General features: G+C 41.2%; 1 protein-coding gene across 21 annotated transcripts in view; it reads left to right on the top strand.

The window, feature by feature from the left end:
* Positions 1–20,456, top strand: part of LOC129180975 (neuronal cell adhesion molecule-like) — a 110,365-nt gene that overhangs the window by 43,328 nt on the left and 46,581 nt on the right. For 17 of the 21 annotated variants that reach the window (XM_054775458.1, XM_054775469.1, XM_054775466.1 and 14 more), the window contains one exon: positions 1,503–1,559. The exons of 3 other annotated variants lie outside the window; for them this stretch is intronic. In XM_054775458.1, coding sequence (XP_054631433.1) covers positions 1,503–1,559 — 57 coding nt within the window. Of the gene's footprint in view, positions 1–150; positions 388–1,502; positions 1,560–20,456 lie in introns of those variants that run through there. One more of the 21 variants, XM_054775472.1, reaches the window with a different exon arrangement.

Here is a 20,456-nt window from a genome sequence, read left to right on the forward strand (position 1 = left end):
TTGATAATGTTTATCAGCCTTCCCCCGCAGCACGAGAGCACCCCCTCAGTTGGGCAGGGTGTACTGCAACTCCCCTGGGTGCTGTCCTGTGGTCGTGTGGCGGCATTCCTCTTTAGTGCAGCGTTAAAAACACACTGGCTTTTTATTGCAATCATAGTAAGGTGGATAAGAAGTACATTGGACTGATGTCCATCTTATCATTTGATGTGTCGACTAGCGTGAGGTTGGAGTGATGTTTTGTCACGACTTCCAGGACTTATTCGGAGGGTGAAGGTCAAAGCTTACACGCTATCATCTATCTTGCAGACCTTCAACGACACGTCACGTGGCCCGCATGGCTTCTTGCTCTTCAACTTGAAAAATAAAACACCGGGCAGGAAGGGAAAGGTCAGTGGAGGAGACAAGTGATGATGGTGGCAATGGAGGGAAGCACGTACTGTACCGTAAATCCTCTCATTTAGGAGAGGGAAGAATAAGAAAGTGTCATACAGTCGTCCCTTGTTTACAGCGCTTCACTGGTTCCAGGCCCCACCGTGATAGTTAGAGCATAGAAAACCTGTTTGTGACTTCTAAATATGTTTTTTAACAAGATTGTACCACCACTATAGTCACTTTACACTCCTGTTATTCATTGGTTACACCACATTTCTACTGCCAGCTGCTGAGCAAGACAAATGTACCACTTCCACACAGGATGGGAGTATAACTTTTTTGTCACTCTATCATGTGGGACAAGCCATGGCTGACTTCACGGCTTCACGCAGTGTTAAGCTAATGCCTTGTAAGCTAACGTCTCAATGTTTTGTGTCATTACTGCCACCTAGTGAGCACAATGCTACATATCACTTGGATTTACAGTACATACTGTAGGTTTGGACCAATGATACACCAAAGTCTACCACCAAGCAGCCATCATTTATTCATTCATTCATTTCCAAAAAAACGCAGTATGCGAAGGACAACTGTGGCTCATTCGCTAATGCAAGAAGAAATAAATACAGGAGTAAAATACTGACATTATTACGTAACAAGTAAATAAATACGGAATATAAACCTGACATCAACGTAAATGATATCACATACTGATATTAAACAATAATAGATGAATGAGTTCATGAAAAAATGTGTATCGACAATGAGGTCTTTATAACATAATAATAATAATAATAATAATAATAATAATAATAATAATAATAATAATAATAATAATAATGATACATGGATCAATGTGCCAGACACATTCCATCATGGAAAAAACTTATCAGAAATTGTGGTATTCATCAAATAATCATACATTATTTAAATCAGGTGTACAATGATATCAGACGCTGTGGTATTCATTCAATATTGACAAAAGAATGAAACTGGGCTAAATGATATCAGACATATGCGTGTAGTGTTTGTCAGCGTGGTTGCTATGGCTTGTTGCTGTTGATGACATGGTGAATGAGGGAGTTGCATGGAGACAGGCTGATACCTGCGTGATGCTGCTTTTTCTGCAGGCTGAAGGAGACCGAGTGGTGGACGGCTGCCACACGGCTCAGAGGACGACTTTTCTGGTACGTTTTTGTTGTTGTTTTTGTGTCACTCTGCAACATCATCATTTTCCAAAACACGGCGGCCTTTCGGAAGCGACTGTTCCCTTCAGCGGCGTGTGCCCCCCACCTAACCCCCTCTCACCGCGTGCCATCGCACAAGCATCAGTCTGTGTGGCGTCGCTGGCAAAGGTCTCCTCTCGTCTGCTCCAAACTACTTCCTCCATGATGCTGATGTGCTGATATCATATCAACAGGCTCCACACTGTACATAATACTTCTGACTGCAGTTACTGATATCATAGCAGATAGATCATGACTTGTGTTGTGTATTGGTATGACACCTGTGATGGGCGATACTGATATGATCGTAATTACTTTAGGGCTGGTGATGTGGACTGCAGATTTGACACCAGTGATGGATAATACCCATATGATACCAGATCGATAAGACCTTTTATTGGTCTTTCTTGGTATGATATCAGACTAGTCGTGGGCGATACTGACTAGATACCAGTGATGACAAATACTACCATTAATTAGCAATACTGATATGATACCAGATAGATAAGGACTAGTGGTCGGTAATACGGATGTATGATATCAGTCAAATGATACCAGATAGATAAGGACTAGTGGTCGATAATACGGATGTATGATATCAGTCACATGATAACAGATAGATAAGGACTAGTGGTTGGTAATACGGATGTATGATATCAGTCACATGATACCAGATAGATAAGGACTAGTGGTCGGTAATACGGATGTATGATATCAGAGAATGATATCATACATGATATGATATGATATCAGTCACATGATACCAGATAGACTAGTGGTGGTTAATACGGATATGATATGATACCAGTGATGAGCAATACTGGTGTGATATCAGTAATCAGGGAGGACTGATAATATGATACCTTCCATCCATCCATTTTCTATACCGCTTCATCCTCATTAGGGTTCGCAGGGGCATGCTGGAGCCTATCCCAGCTGACTTGGGGCGACAGGCGGGGTGCACCCTGGACTGGTGTCCAGCCAATGGCAGGGCACATATAGACAACCACTCACATTCATACCTATGGACCATTTAGAGTCTCCAATGAAGCTAACATGCATGTTTTTGGGATGTGGGAGGAAACCCCCCCACACACGGGGAGAACATGCAAACTCCACACAGAAATGCCCAAGGGAGAATCCAACCCAGGTCTTCCATCTCCAGACTGTTACTGTGTTGGCCAACATGCTAACCACTAGACCACCGTGCCGCCCAGTGTGATACCTGTGGTTGTCAATAATGATGTGATAGAGATTAGATAACGAGGCATGATAGGTGATACTGTGTTACACATGATGGGTGATATTGATGCGACACCAGTGACTGCTGTGATACCAACGATAAATAATACTGATATGATACCAGATCGAAAATAACTTTCAATGGGTTTTGACATTGGTGTGATATCAGCTAGATGATGACTAGTTATGGGTGACACTGCTATGATAGCGGTGATGAGTAGTTAGTGATAGCAGGTAGGTAGATGCCAGTTTCAGGATGAAGCAGTAAAGATTGGAACCATCCATGCACTTGAAGCACGTGTGGGATTCTCCAGGAGGCAGAGCTAATTCTCCACGAGCGGAGGTGAGCGAGTGGCGTAAATGTCCAAGACGCGGCCGAGTGTGACGACAGGATGGCACCTCGGGACGAGCCCGGGAGGCGGCACGCACAGCTGAGCGCGGAATGAGAAGGATGTGACGGCTTGGATCGCATCCGTGGCCACCGTTCTGGTCGTCCTTTGGCTCCGTTTGAACGCTTCTTAGCCTGTCTGTGGGCTTTGTTGTGTCATTCTCTCACTTTCTCTTTTGTCGCTGCATGTTATGTGTGGACGGGCGCTTCAATAGCAGCACAGCTTCCGGCCACAGAGGCTGAGTCTACACTTTCCAATGGGCCGGCTTGCACGGGGCTCTGACTGTGCTGTTTGAAAGCCAGCCAGGCGTGAAACGGGACATTGTGGCCACATTTGGATCTGCGGTGGTCCAATAGGAGACGAGGCTGCAGAGGTTTGGTGTTTAGATCCGTAGTCGCTGTTTGTTTGGATGCTGCATGGCTGGGAGAAGTAAGCAGCGAGCAGCTGGAGTCAGATGACATATGAGCAACATGATAGCTCGCCAAGCCCTGGACGATGAAGGACTTGGACCACAACGTTCATCTGTGCTCCAAAACTTCTTACGGCGAGGGCTGCATAGTGAAACATGAAAGGATGCCACTTTGGTAACAAGTTGTACGTAGTTCAAGAAAGAGGTGTCGTATGACGTGGATTCTGGTGTGTAAGCCACTCCCACTACATTCCCAGGAAAAACCCGATGTGTGCGTTTATGAGCGGCATGTGTCACGAGTCCATCCCGGGACCAGTCAGCTCTTTATTTGCCATGAGCGGCACCGAAATTAAACAATTAGTAATAGTTCCGAAGAGATGAGAATGGAACCATAAATTAGCCGCACGGTTCAAAGTTGAAGAAAAAAGTAGCGACTTAGACAACGGAACTGATGCTTGCTGAAAAAGACTATTATTAATATCAACGTCACTCTTTGCTCTTTTTGTCAACTATATTTTGTTTAGTTAGTTTTTATAATCTTAAGACTTTCAGCATTAACAGGTTATTCTTGTACAATTCACATTTTTTGTTGTGAGATCACACCTTTTTTCCCCTTAATATTTTGACTTTATTCTCCGAAAATTAAAGTAGTTTTTTTTTCATTTCTGCTCTTGTTGTTTACTTTTTCTTGTAAACTTTCATCTCATAATTATGACTTTAATACTCCCAGAATATTTTGACTTCATTCTCATAACTCCAACCTAATGTTTTAAAATTAGAACATTATTTGTTGTTTTATTTGTTCGTTATAAAATAACATCTTTTTCCAGTTTTATTGTACTCCCATCATATTTTCACTTTTCCAAAAATCTCAACTTTATTGAGTTTGTTTTTCATGATCTTCCAACTGAAATAACATCTTCAATATTCCAACTGTGTGCTACTAAAACATTATTTTTCCACATACTATGACTATTTCAACTGTCTTGGTGCAAATTCTAACTTTATTGCCATCATATTTTCACAAAAAAAAGTTCACTTTTAAGTGTCTCATAATATTTGGACTTTATTCTTGTCAAACTAGTGCTGGTTTGTCCACGTTAGCTGTTTGTTTTAGTTTTCTGTTAAATGATGTATTTAGAATGTGGCTGCCGCACTTTGGACACCCCTGTCTCATACAGGACATTTTCTTCTGGCTCCTTTGTGCTCCACCAGGCTAAACTTGGAAGCCATCTTCATACCGCTTGCGTGTCGTAGCTGACAGGAGGTGCCCGAGGCAGCTGAGGCGAGACCAGGTTTGGTTTATGGCTTGAAGCCATCGGAGGTGTGATGTCAGTGGTTCCCAATCAGAGATCTACTGAAGGTTCCGCTAGTGAGCAGGTGGACCGGTACGTTGGCAGAGGGCCCCGGGTGCCCGTCAACATGTCTGCGGGACGTCTCCGTGAGACGAGCCAGGCGTCGCTCAGATGCGTGTGGTGTGGTGGTATTTGTGTTGAGAAGAAGGCGATGCGTGCTTGCTTGGCAGAGACGCCACCGGCGTGTCAGAGCAAACAAGCGCATGAGTGCCTGAGCTGAGTGACGCCGGCGATGTCGACGGAGGGCCCCTCGGGTGTCCTCCGTCTTCAAGGAGGGTGGAGGAGAAAGTTCATGCTGCAGGTCCTTCATCTTGGTATTACCTCTCCTAGAACACGTCATCCATTCATTCATTCATTCATTCGCTTCCTGATATCATGTCGTCTTTTCTGATTCCACGTGAGAAAGCTGCTGAGAAGTGAGTGTGAAAGATTGCGACTAGACCGTAAACGCTCCCACCCGATGTTTGCTCTAGAAAAGCAAATAACTGCAAAACTCCTGTTGTTATTTTTATTAACGCCACAAAAGAAGACACAAAACATTTCAATTTCATCAGCTGCACCCGTGGGATGGATGGACGTCTACCAATCCGCGGCTGAAAGAGGCTCGCTGTTTGTGCCGCTCAACAGTTTTGTCACATTCGTTTGGATTGTCCGCAACAGCGTGAGGAATGTTTACCTCCACGAGGAAGCTCGCTCACTCAGCATTTTAATTTCAGTCATGCACGCCACGTGGGTGCCTGCCGAAAGGTTTTTTCATTGAACTTCTTAATTGGAGCTTTTTAATGGCAACACAAGGCTGTGCTGTTTCTTAAAGTAGTCGTAAATAAACTCATTCAGGCAGAATGGAAAACAGAAGCACTAGTTAAGGTTAGTTAGTTAGTTAGTTAACCTTAACGCTAGTTAAAGTAAAAATAAAGTGAAAATATTATGAGGAAAAATTGTATCATTTGAATCTGTGTAGGCTCTCAGTCGTACAGGAGTTGTCCATCGAGGAAAAGGCTTCTTGAGACGTCATCTGTACTTCTGTGAAGAAGGTGTCGGACGTTTCACTCCTCATCCAAAGAGCTTCGTCAGCGAACTAACAAGTGCTTGTAGCCTAGGCCTTAAATACAGTAAGTGTGGGCGGAATTGGTGTGCCAACACCCTCCTCCTATTGGTTCCTTACACTAAGCCTGGGCGGAGTAGTGGTATAATCCTATCCTGTTATTAACACCTCCGATAAAAGGGAGGTGTCGCTCCCTGAATTGGGTATGAACGACTCTGATACTGGCTTGTTAGCATCTATTGTTCTGGCTCGGCCCTGGCTCTACCTCATTTGCAAGACTAAGAGCTGTGGGTTTTGGTCTCAGTAACCTGCTGAACACAGGGTCCAAATTAAACCTCAAACCACCATTCCGATTCAATGATGGGTTCTGTTGTTTGACAAAAATAGCTTCCTTTACTCCTCTTTCAAACCATCTGTTTTCTTTGGCCAAAATCTTTACCTCGCTGTCCTCAAAAGAGTGATTGGTAGCTTTAAGGTGTAGATGTACTGCTGATTGAGGACCACTAGCATTGTCCCTGCGATGTTGATAAAGCCTTTTTAGAAAGGCCACACACACTGACCAATACCTGCTTTTTGAATCAAACCATCCACTACAACATAAACTAGGGGTTATTAGGACCCTCCAACATAGAGCGGAACAAATACCAACTAGTGCTGAGGGAAAGAAAAAGGAGACACAACATGTCCAGAGAGCGCTCTCAACCTGTGGGTACCCGCGGTGGGCTTTTAACAAATGTCAAAAGAAGAGAGTAGGGAAAGAAACCCAAAAGCCCACAGAAGCAAAAAGGAGAGGAGTGGTAGTCCCTTATGTAGCGGGGGTCTCCGAAAAACTCCAGAGGATCTTATGGCAACACAAAATTCCTACCTATTTCAAACCAGTAAATACCCTGAGACAAAAATGAGTGCATCCTAAAGACAAGGCTCCAAACCAGAAACAAAGCAATGTGGTCTATTCCATCCACTGTAAAGATGAGGAATGCAAAGAGCACTACATTGGGGAAACTAAGCAAATGCTCCAAAAAAGGCTTTATCAACATCGCAGGGACAATTCTAGTGGTCCTCAATCAGCAGTACATCTACACCTGAAAGCTACCAATCACTCTTTTGAGGACAGCGATTTAAAGATTTTGGCCAAAGAAAACAGATGGTTTGAAAGAGGAGTAAAGGAAGCTATTTTTGTCAAACAACAGAACCCATCATTGAATCGGAATGGTGGTTTGAGGTTTAATTTGGACCCTGTGTTCAGCAGGTTACTGAGACCAAAACCCACAGCTCTTAGTCTTGCAAATGAGGTGGAGCCAGGGCCGAGCCAGAACAATAGATGCTAACGAGCCAATATCAGAGTCGTTCATACCCAACGAAACTTCCCTTTTATCGGAGGTGTTAATAACAGGATAGGATTATACCACTACTCCGCCCAGGCTTAGTGTAACGAACCAATAGGAGGAGGGTGTTGGCACACCAATTCCGCCCACTCTTACTGTATTTAAGGCCTAAGCTACCAGCACTTATTAGTTCGCTGACGAAGCTCTTCGGATGAGGAGCGAAACGTCCGACACCTTCTTCACAGAAGTACAGATGATGTATCATTTGAATGTAGCATAACTTGAAATATTAAAGAAAAATAAGATATTAAAAAAATAGATACATCATGAGACACAAACAAAACAACAAATAAAGTATTTTTTTTAGAGAATTAGGTTGTGGAAAAAGAGAAAATATTATGGAAATAAAGCCATAATTACAAGAAAACAATTGACAAGAAGAAAGTTGAAATAAGTGGAAAAATAAAAAGAAAGAATTACGAAAGAAAAAAATAGTGATTTTTTAAAAGTCGCAATATTATGAGACACAAACCAAACAACAACTCAGGTTGTATTTTTGGAAATGGCAAAAGTTATAATATTCTGAGAATAAAGTCAAAATATGATGGGAATAAAATCATGAGGAAAAATAATTCCCAGATGAAAGAAATGACCAAATAAGGCCTTTTTTCTTTCAAATGTCAACGCTATGCTACCAAAGTGATGTTGTTTTTCCTCCTGATGTTACGACGTTATTCTCAGAAATGACCACCTTTTCTCATTAAAGGATGACTTTTTTTTTTATATATTTACTTTATTCTTGTCAAATTACTGCAGATTTTTCCATTTTTGCTGCTGTTGTTTTGCTGTTGAATGATATTGTTGGAATGCGGCGGGGGCTGCACATCGGACCCCCCTGATTTAAAGCTATGGTATGTATTGTTTTGCCGGCGTGAGGCGTGCTAGAAGAGGTTCTTTTCAGTGGACAAAGCAAGCAAATAAGTTCTATGAGATATGATATGAGTTACTTAGTATTTTCAAAGAAGTGTGCTTTGTGTCCTTCACTGTGCAAACGGCGTGATTTGGATTTTTCCCACACTTTGAAAGCACCATTGTTTGGGTCCTGTGTGAGTGAAATTGGATGGTGTGCTTCTTTTGGAAAGCAGCGGAGGGGAAATGATTTGTATTCACCTGCAGCATCTCAATGGCCGAAGGAGGAGGGTGTGGGTGGGGGTGACTGTATGGTGCTTTCTTTATGTGTTAATTGGAACGCGCACGCACCCACGCACGCACGCACGCACGCTCACATTGTGCCGTGGTGTCTATCAGTCATGTAAAGTGGTCACCAGGTGACAGCTCCTTCTTCCATTTTCCTACGTGTTTTCTCCTTTTCCATCAACGTGAACTCTAGCTGGATTATTCTGTCAGCCGGACAAAAGAGACGAAGTGGAGCCGGGGACGGGCGGTAATGAGCAAGTCCTCTTACAGTGTTCCATGTAAGACCAGCATGCTGTGTGGGGACGCCTTTGGGAGACAATGGAGGCTTTGGAGATGGAGAGCCTCCCTTTGATTGAGTTTTCTGCCACTGAGGCCTCATTGTAGACTGGGGGCTGTGGATCGGGGGTCAGGACCCGCCTCTGCTGTTTTTAAGAACCTACTGCACAAGGAGTCAAAGATCCTCTCTGTGACAGGGGACTTTTACTGTTTTTAAAGACCGATACTGCAAAAACGCCAGTCAAAGATCCTCTATATGACAGAAGACTTTTACTGTTTTTAAGGACCTACTGTAAAAATGTGAGTCAAAGATCATCTATATGACAGGAGTGCTCTGCTGTTTTTAAGTACCTTCTGCAAAGTTGCCAGTCAAAGATCATCTATATGACAGGAGAGAGGGGTGATGGTTTTTGATGAGGACCCTCGTGTGTGATGATGACGATGATGATGATGATGATGATGATGATGATGATGTCCTTTCCCAGCAGACACAGGTGGAGGGAAGGGAGGGGGACCCAGGGGGTGGGGAGGGAAGCAGCAGGAGGCATGCATTGTGCACTTCATAATACACTACATTACACTACACTATACTACATTACACGACACTACACTACACTACACTACACTACACTGCACTACATTACACTACACTGCACACTACACTATACTACATTACACTACACAACACACTACACTACATTACACTACACAACACACTACACTACATTACATTACACTACACTTCACTACATTACACTACACAACACACTACACTACACTACACTACATTACACTACACAACACACAACACTACATTACATTACACTACACTACATTACACTACACAACACACTACACTACACTACATTACAGGACACTACACTTCACTTCACTACACTACACTACATTACACTACACAACACACTACACTACACTACATTACATTACACTAAACTTCACTACATTACACTACACTACACTTCACTACATTACACTTCACTACACTACATTACATTACACTACACTACACTTCACTACATTACACTACACTCTATACTACACTACATTACAGGACACTACACTTCACTACATTACACTACACACTACACTACATTACACTACACAACACACTACACTACACTACATTACACGACACTACACTTCACTTCACTACACCACATTACACTACACAACACACTACACTACATTACTACATGACACTACACTTCACTACATTACAGTACACACTACACTACACTACATTACACTACACTGCACACTACACTATACTACATTACACGACACTACACTACACTACACTACATTACACTACACAACACACTACACTACACTTCACTACATTACACTACACAACACACTACACTACACTACATTACACTACACAACACACTACACTACATTACATTACAATACACTTCACTACATTACACTACACAACACACTACACTACACTACATTACATTACACTACACTCTACACTACACTACATTACAGGACACTACACTTCACTACATTACACTACACACTACACTACACTACATTACAGGACACTACACTTCACTACATTACACTACACTCTACACTACACTACATTACAGGACACTACACTTCACTACATTACACTACACTACACTTCACTTCACTACACCACATTACACTACACAACACACTACACTACATTACTACATGACACTACACTTCACTACATTACAGTACACACTACACTACACTACATTACACTACACTGCACACTACACTATACTACATTACACGACACTACACTACACTACATTACACTACACAACACACTACACTACACTTCACTACATTACACTACACAACACACTACACTACACTACACTACATTACACTACACAACACACTACACTACACTACATTACATTACACTACACTACATTACACTGCACAACAAACTACACTACACTACATTACAGGACACTACACTTCACTACACTACACTACATTACACTACACAACACACTACACTACACTACATTACATTACACTAAACTTCACTACATTACACTACACTACACTACATTACATTACACTACACTACACTTCACTACATTACACTACACTACACTACATTACACTTCACTACATTACACTACACTTCACTACATTACACTACACTCTACACTACACTACATTACAGGACACTACACTTCACTACATTACACTACACACTACACTACATTACACTACACAACACACTACACTACACTACATTACACGACACTACACTTCACTTCACTACACCACATTACATTACACAACACACTACACTACATTACATGACACTACACTTCACTACATTACAGTACACACTACACTACACTACATTACACTACACTGCACACTACACTATACTACATTACACGACACTACACTACATTACACTACACAACACACTACACGACACTACATTACATTACACTACACTACATGACACTACACAACACACTACACTACACTACATTACAAGACACTACACTTCACTTCACTACACTACACTACATTACACTACACAACACACTACACTACACTACATTACATTACACTACACTACATGACACTACACAACACACTACACTACATTACATTACACTACACTATACACTACACTACGTTACAGGACACTACACTTCACTACACTACACTACATTACACTACACAGCACACTACACTACACAACATTACACTACACAGCACACTACACTACACTACATTACACTACACACTACACTACACTACATTACACGACACTACACTTCACTACACCACATTACACTACACAACACACAACACTACATTACATTACACTACACTTCACTACATTACAGTACACACTACACTATACTACATTACACTACACTGCACACTACACTACACTACATTACACGACACGACACTACACTACACTACATTACACTACACAACACACTACACGACACTACATTACATTACACTACACTACATGACACTACACAACACACTACACTACACTACATTACAAGACACTACACTTCACTTCACTACACTACACTACATTACACTACACAACACACTACACTACACTACATTACATTACACTAAACTTCACTACATTACACTACACTATACTACATGACACTACACAACACACTACACTACATTACATTACACTACACTACACTACACTACATTACACTACACTCTACACTACACTACATTACAGGACACTACACTTCACTACACTACACTACATTACACTACACAGCACACTACACTACACTACATTACACTACACACTACACTACACTACACTTCACTACACTACATTACATTACATTACACTACACAACACACTACACTACATTACATTACACTAAACTTCACTATATTACACTACACTACGCTACACTACATGACACTACACAACACACTACACTACATTACATTACACTACACTACACTTCACTACATTACACTACACTTCATTACATTACACTACACTCTACACTACACTACATTACAGGACACTACACTTCACTACACTACACTACATTACACTACACAGCACACTACACTACACTACATTATACTACACACTACACTACACTACATTACACGACACTACACTTCACTACACTACATTACATTACATTACACTACACTTCACTACATTACACTGTACACTACACTACATTACACTACACTACACTACATTACACGACACTACACTTCACTTCACTACACCACATTACACTACACAACACACGACACTACATTACATTACACTACACTTCACTACATTACAGTACACACTACACTACACTACATTACACTACACTGCACACTACACTACACTACATTACACGACACTACACTACACTACACTACATTACACTACACAAAACACTACACTACATTACATTACACTACACTTCACTACATTACAGTACACACTACACTACATTACACTACACAACACACTACACTACACTACATTACACGACACTACACTTCACTTCACTACACCACATTAAACTACACAACACACGACACTACATTACATTACACTACACTTCACTACATTACAGTACACACTACACTACACTACATTACACTACACTGCACACTACACTATACTACATTACACGACACAACACTACACTACACTACACTACACTACATTACACTACACAACACACTACACTACATTACATTATACTACACTTCACTACATTATACTACACAACACACTACACTACACTACATTACATTACACTACACTACATTACACTACACAACACAACACACTACACCTCACTACATTACATGACACTTCACTACATTACACTGCACTTCACTACATTACACTACACACTACACTACATTACACTACACTACATTAGACTACACTACACTTCACTACATTAAACTACACACTACACTACACTACATTACATGACACTTAAGTACATTACACCACACTGCACACTACAATGCATTACACGACACAACATACTACACTACACTACACTACATTACACTACACAACACACTATGCTACATTACATTACATTACACTACACTTCACTACATTATACTACACTACATTACATGACACAACATGCTACACTACACTACATTACACTACACTTCACTACATTACACTACACAACACACTATGCTACATTACATTACACTTCACTACATTACACACTACACTACATTACACTACATTACATTACTCTTCACTACACGACACACTACACTACACTACATTACATTACTCTACACTACATTACATTACACTACACTACAGTACATTACACTACACTTCACTACATTACACTACACTTCATTACACTATACACTACACCAGTGGACCCCAACCCTCCTGAGTCATTTGGTACCGGGCAGCACAGAAAGAAAAAATAATTTCCATTATTTCATGTTTTTCTGTTTTATTTTGAGAAGTGGCCAGATTCTCTCTGGTACATCCGTCTCACTTGACGCATGTCCATTGTGGGTGTGCTAACTTTATCTCATGCTACACAGATAGACTACTACTGTATTTGTACCATTTTTATTTCACCTCATATTTGGTGTCAAATGCTGATACTATGTGGGAATGCATGAAGGTAAGTTTGGATGACTTATTGAGTGCTAATGTGCACATTTGTCTCAAGTTAATTCATGCTAGCACACTGCCTTTTAGAACACGTCAAACAGCCATGTAATCATCTCTCTGGAAAAACTTGGCAGGAACTTGAACTGGTGGATGGTGGGTCGGTTTTCATTTTGTGCTTTTAATTTGATGTTATTCATGTCTTAGTTTTACACAATACATAATAAATAAGATACATTAGATTGCTATCATGTACGAACACCTCCGGACCTCGGGAGATTTGTGGGAACACAAGGCGGTCCGTGGGTCAAAAAAGGTTGGCGACCACTGCACTACACTACACTACACTACACTACACTACACTACATTCTTCACTACACACTTCACTACACTAAATGCTACACTTAACTACACTACATTACACTACACTACACTACATACTACACGACACACTTCACTACACGACATACTACACTGCACTACATTACATTACACTACACGACATTACATTACACTACACTACATTACACTACACGACATTACATTACACTACACTGCACTACATTACACTAAATTACATTACACTACACTACATTACACTACACGACATTACATTACACTACACTACACTACATTACATTACACTACACTACATTACACTACACGACATTACATTACACTACACTGCACTACATTACACTACATTACATTACACTACACGACATTACACTACACTACACTGCACTACATTACACTACATTACATTACACTACACGACATTACACTACACTACACTGCACTATATTACACTACATTACATTACACTACACTACATTACACTACACTACACTGCACTACATTACACTACATTACATTACACTACACGACATTACACTACACTACACTGCACTACATTACACTACATTACATTACACTACACTACATTACATTACACTACACTGCACTACATTACACTACATTACATTACACCACACTACATCACATTACTCTTCACTGCACTACATTACACTACATTACATGACACTTCACTGCACTACATTACAGTACACTACATTACATAGTACATCTTCACCTGCACAGGATTTTCTCAGCATCTGGCTTACAATGTTGGCAGCCAGATAACACACATTGTTCCAACATTACTGATGCAGTATCTCATACAGTATAAAGTATGTGATGCAGTATATAGTATATGATGTAGTATGTGATGCACTGTGTAGTATGTGATGTAGTATGTGATGTGATGCAGTATGTAGTATGTGATGTAGTATGTGATGCAGTATGTAGTATGTGATGCAGTATGTAGTATGTGATGCAGTATTAGATGCAGTATGAAGTATGTGATGCACTGTGTAGTATGTGATGTAGTATGTGATGTGATGCAGTATGTAGTATGTGATGTAGTATGTGATGCAGTATGTAGTATGTGATGCAGTATGTAGTAAGTGATGCAGTATGTAGTATGTGATGCAGTATGTAGTAAGTGATGCAGTCTGTAGTATGTGATGCAGTCTGTAGTATGTGATGCAGTATGTAGTATGTGATGCAGTATGTAGTAAGTGATGCAGTATGTAGTAAGTGATGCAGTATGTAGTATGTGATGCAGTATGTAGTATGTGATGCAGTGTGTAGTATGTGATGCAGTATGTAGTAAGTGATGCAGTATGTAGTAAGTGATGCAGTCTGTAGTATGTGATGCAGTATGTAGTATGTGATGCAGTATGTAGTAAGTGATGCAGTATGTAGTATGTGATGCAGTATGTAGTAAGTGATGCAGTATGTAGTAAGTGATGCAGTATGTAGTATGTGATGCAGTGTGTAGTATGTGATGCAGTATGTAGTAAGTGATGCAGTCTGTAGTATGTGATGCAGTATGTAGTATGTGATGCAGTGTGTAGTATGTGATGCAGTGTGTAGTATGTGATGCAGTATGTAGTATGTGATGCAGTGTGTAGTATGTGATGCAGTGTGTAGTATGTGATGCAGTATGTAGTATGTGATGCAGTGTGTAGTATGTGATGCAGTATGTAGTATGTGATGCAGTGTGTAGTATGTGATGCAGTATGTAGTATGTGATGCAGTGTGTAGTATGTGATGCAGTGTGTAGTATGTGATGCAGTATGTAGTATGTGATGCAGTCTGTAGTATGTGATGCAGTATGTAGTATGTGATGCAGTGTGTAGTATGTGATGCAGTATGTAGTATGTGATGCAGTGTGTAGTATGTGATGCAGTGTGTAGTATGTGATGCAGTATGTAGTATGTGATGCAGTGTGTAGTATGTGATGCAGTATGTAGTATGTGATGCAGTGTGTAGTATGTGATGCAGTATGTAGTATGTGATGCAGTGTGTAGTATGTGATGCAGTATGTAGTATGTGATGCTGTGGACACATTCGGTCACACAAAGCATCTCTTCCAGACTGGACTGTATCAGCACTATTGAAAGTGTTTGCTGGAACCCCCCTGTTGTCTTCATTGTTAACCCCGCCTCCATGACCTCCCAGGAACTCATTTGCTGCTGGTTGGTGTTTCCCCTTGACTTTGATTGGGTTTTGTTGCCGTGCTAAGCTTGTGGTCAGCTCTCCATATTGGGAGACGCTAAGCCTTCCGCTGCTGGCAAACTCCTCCTTTGTGCTGACCACTGCAGGTGGGGGCCCGAACTTTCACATCCCGCTTACTAAGGACATGACTAATGCCTGGAGGGGGTGGGGGGCATGTCTTTATTATTGGTGTCTTTATCTCACTTCAATATGCTAGGATTCCACTGCTAACACCTTCCACACTGTGTCACACCTCACCTTAACCTCTGCTCTATTCTATCTGCTTCTATATTCTGCTTCTATATGGGTGCCAGCCAATAAGGAGCTTTACTTCAAATAAAATAATCACAAACACAATTCTTACCGTTACACACTTATGACTAAAAATAAACTTTTTATATTTATTTCTTTTTAGGATGAATTCCCGAAGAAGAATAAGATGATTAAGTCATAAGTTTTATGAGTTCATTTGAGAGCGTATTTATTTCTACAATTACCGTTTACATGTGTATGTTTCATTTTAAAAGGCATGAAAGCTGAAAAGCATTTTGTTTCTTTACTGAACCCAAAATGAAGCGTGACCTTAACATGATATCATGTAACGTTACTGCCCTACTAGGAAGTCAAAAAGAATTCCTTTTGATATTTTTGCAGTGCACCTGATGAGGATTTACTGATTTTACCTCAACTATCCGCCTATGGTAGTTTTTTGGGTTTTTTGCACGGTATTAAGTAGGGGTGCCCAATAATTATTGGACAAATATGGGGGAATTATGATGTCATACTGATAAATCCGAAACATTAAAAGTAGCTCTGATAACCGATCATTTAAAAAAAAGGCTCCAATGAGGCGAGATTACCCGTCCTGTGCAGGTGAGCAAACCAAGCGCTCCTGCCTGGGACGTTAACAACCTGTCCTAACTCCCCCAGGACTCACTTGTGACCAAACATTCACTTTAAGAGGAAGGACGTTGTACCAAATGCTCCTCAATGACAAAACAAAAAACATGGAACACAGAAAAAAACTTTATCAGCCACCTGAAACGTTTGAAAAGTGCAAAAGGTTTGCCAGAGACCTCCGTGGCGTCACACCGGCTGCTCGTAGCGTGTACCCGAATACAGTGCACCTTGCTGGGCCGCAGCAGGTGGCTCCTCCCCCTCTATACTCTGGTTCTCCTGATAGTAGTGATGTCATCATATTTCATTTTGTTGCAGTCCTTCTCACCCCCACGTGTGCACTAACTACACTTACATGTAAATGTTAAAAAAGTAGATCTAAAAAAGTTATCAGTTATCGGTATCACATCAGTCTTGAGAAGGCAGAAGGTTATCGGTGTGGGTTGGAACAAAAAAGATATCATGCAGCTCTAGTATACATTTTGAGCAGGCATGGATAGTCCTTCCTCCCTCGCTGCCTCGGAAGGATTTGCTGCCAATTGGTTTTAGTTGATGACTTTTACAAGACTGCGTTGTGTTTGTGCAGCTCAGACTCCACAATGTGAAACCATAGAAGGCTGGCTCATGCGATGATGGTAAAAAATGACAAATGCTTGTCATTGTTCCTGTAACAGTGACAGTAAAGTTGTCTTGAACAAAGAGACGACATGACTTTGCTTTAGCGGGCAGGGATTCCGGCCTTCAACACCCTTCAATACCGTCAAACCGCGTTCTTTCCCTCCGCATGCTAAAGTGCAGCCTACAAAAAAGTAGCAGCGCTGGCAGCAATTATTGTCCGAGGCGCTGGGAAGGGGAGGCAAATCCTGGAGTGTTTTGGCACGAATGGGGAAGAAGTTTTGCCAATGCGTGGTACCCTTGAGAGGAGGTGGACCAAACCAATTGTAGCAGACGCCATCACCATCTATGCTAGATTGAGCTAAGAGTGCGTGTGTGTGCTTTGATCTTACATAAAAATATGCCCTATTTTGCCCGATGGACAAGTGAAGGATGCCACAATTTAGAATGTTTTAAAAATACACAGTTTCCCCCAGGGAGTCCAGTAATTCCTGATAATGGACACGGACATAATCCTTCTTAGCCCAGGGTCCAAAATAATCATCTCTACTGAAATGTTTACATTTTTCATATATGAACATGATTTGAAGGTTCTGTGAGGGTTCCAGGAGGACATTCCATACATAAAGATGCTTTATGTAACGGGAGAGTGTCTGTGAAGGAGGATGTACCTTAGAGATTGAGGATTTGGAATCCCTCCATCTTTTTCGCTGCATTACATTAAGCACGCGGGACCCATGCTTTATTGTGCAGGTGGTACTCTTCTGGTGATGTGCGCTGTTGTTTTTGTTGCCAAACCAAATTTTTGTGGCGAGAGAAAAGGGAACCCCGATATTCCTTTATACTGCAATTTTTCTGATGAGTCAAAGTTTCATCCTTTCTGGTAATGCATAGCCTTGTTTTTTTGTGTTGAAAATATAGGAAAAATTATTTAGAAAAACGTTATTGATCTGATAAAACCAAAGTTATTGGTGAGAGAAAAGGGATCCCAGAAGTTCATGTTGACTTTTTATTTCCACTGAATTTTACCACCACCTTTCCTAATAAGCCAAAGTGGAATCCCTTGTGTTGTTTCTCTTATGTGGTGAAAATGCATGTGAAAGAATGTGATATTGATTTGACCCAACCAACGTTTTTTGTGAGAGAATAGGGATCCCAGGAATTGTTGCTGCAGTGCTGTTTGTGGTGAAAATATAGGAAAAAGCACGGGGAAGAAATTCCTTTTGACTTTCTACCTCCACTGAATTTTACTGCCATTTTTCTCATGAGCCAAAGTTTCATCCCTTCTGGTGATATGAAGCTTGTTTTTTTGTGGGGAAACATAGAAAAAAGCATTTGAAAGGGTGTGTTATTAATTTGATAAAAACAGCACTTTTGGTGAGAGAAAAGGGATCATAAAAAATTCTGTTTCCACTGAATTTTATTGTCATTTTTCCAATGAGCCAAAGTTTTGTCCAAGGAGCTGTTGAACAGGCCGTGGGGGGGGGTTGCCTTCATTGACAAATCAACAAACAACATATTTACCAGGGATGAATGACGGATCCCACTTGATGGGCTGCTACTGTACAGTGCGCCACCCCCACCCCCCAACAACAATTCATGTGTTAACCGCAGCAATTATTTGCATCCCACCCCCAGTTCTAAAAGCCAATGAGAAGACTGCGGTGTAGCTGCCAGATAGACGTCACACGTTGGCGATGGGCCGCCTTCGTGCTGAGACGCATCGCCAGCTTTCATGTCCAAGCAAGTTTTTATTCCTCCTTCTAGAACAACCTGCACTGCTTTGATGGCTTTGATGGAAATAAACCCCTCCTGTGTCTCCTTCCTGAATGGAGCCATCACCGGCACTTTGAAAAGCCATGTGGAGGGCCTCCGTTGGGGCTCCGTGGCGGCCCTGGGGGGCCCACGAGGCGGTGATTGCACGGCAGACCTCATTACGGGAGTTAAATAGGGTGCTCGGCTTGAGAGGCTTTCGTCGTAATCGTTATTTTTATCACATCACCCATTGTGCTCGCCTTGCATCAGGACTACCTAGCACCTCAGATAGCTAGCCTTTTATTTTGCAGTATTTTCCGCCAGTGCCCAACAATTCCATTTACCTCCATCAGACCCATCCTGGCCCTCACTTCCTGTCCATGTGGCCTCAAAAGCAATTCTTTCAGGGGTGTGAATTGGCAACGCATGATGGTAGAAACAACAACGACGCTTTCGCAATCGTTCGTCACTCATGCCCAGAAGTGCTCTCATATTGTTGAACGCAAACCTTACGTACCTACAGGAAATATAGTATATATATATACTGTGTATATATATATATATATATACACTGGAGGTACATATCGCTGACATATAGCATGTATAGGTAGGTACATTTAGGACATATAG

The sequence above is a fragment of the Dunckerocampus dactyliophorus genome, chromosome 5 (genome assembly GCF_027744805.1).
Source record: "Dunckerocampus dactyliophorus isolate RoL2022-P2 chromosome 5, RoL_Ddac_1.1, whole genome shotgun sequence".
In the NCBI taxonomy this organism is placed as follows: Eukaryota; Metazoa; Chordata; class Actinopteri; order Syngnathiformes; family Syngnathidae; genus Dunckerocampus; species Dunckerocampus dactyliophorus.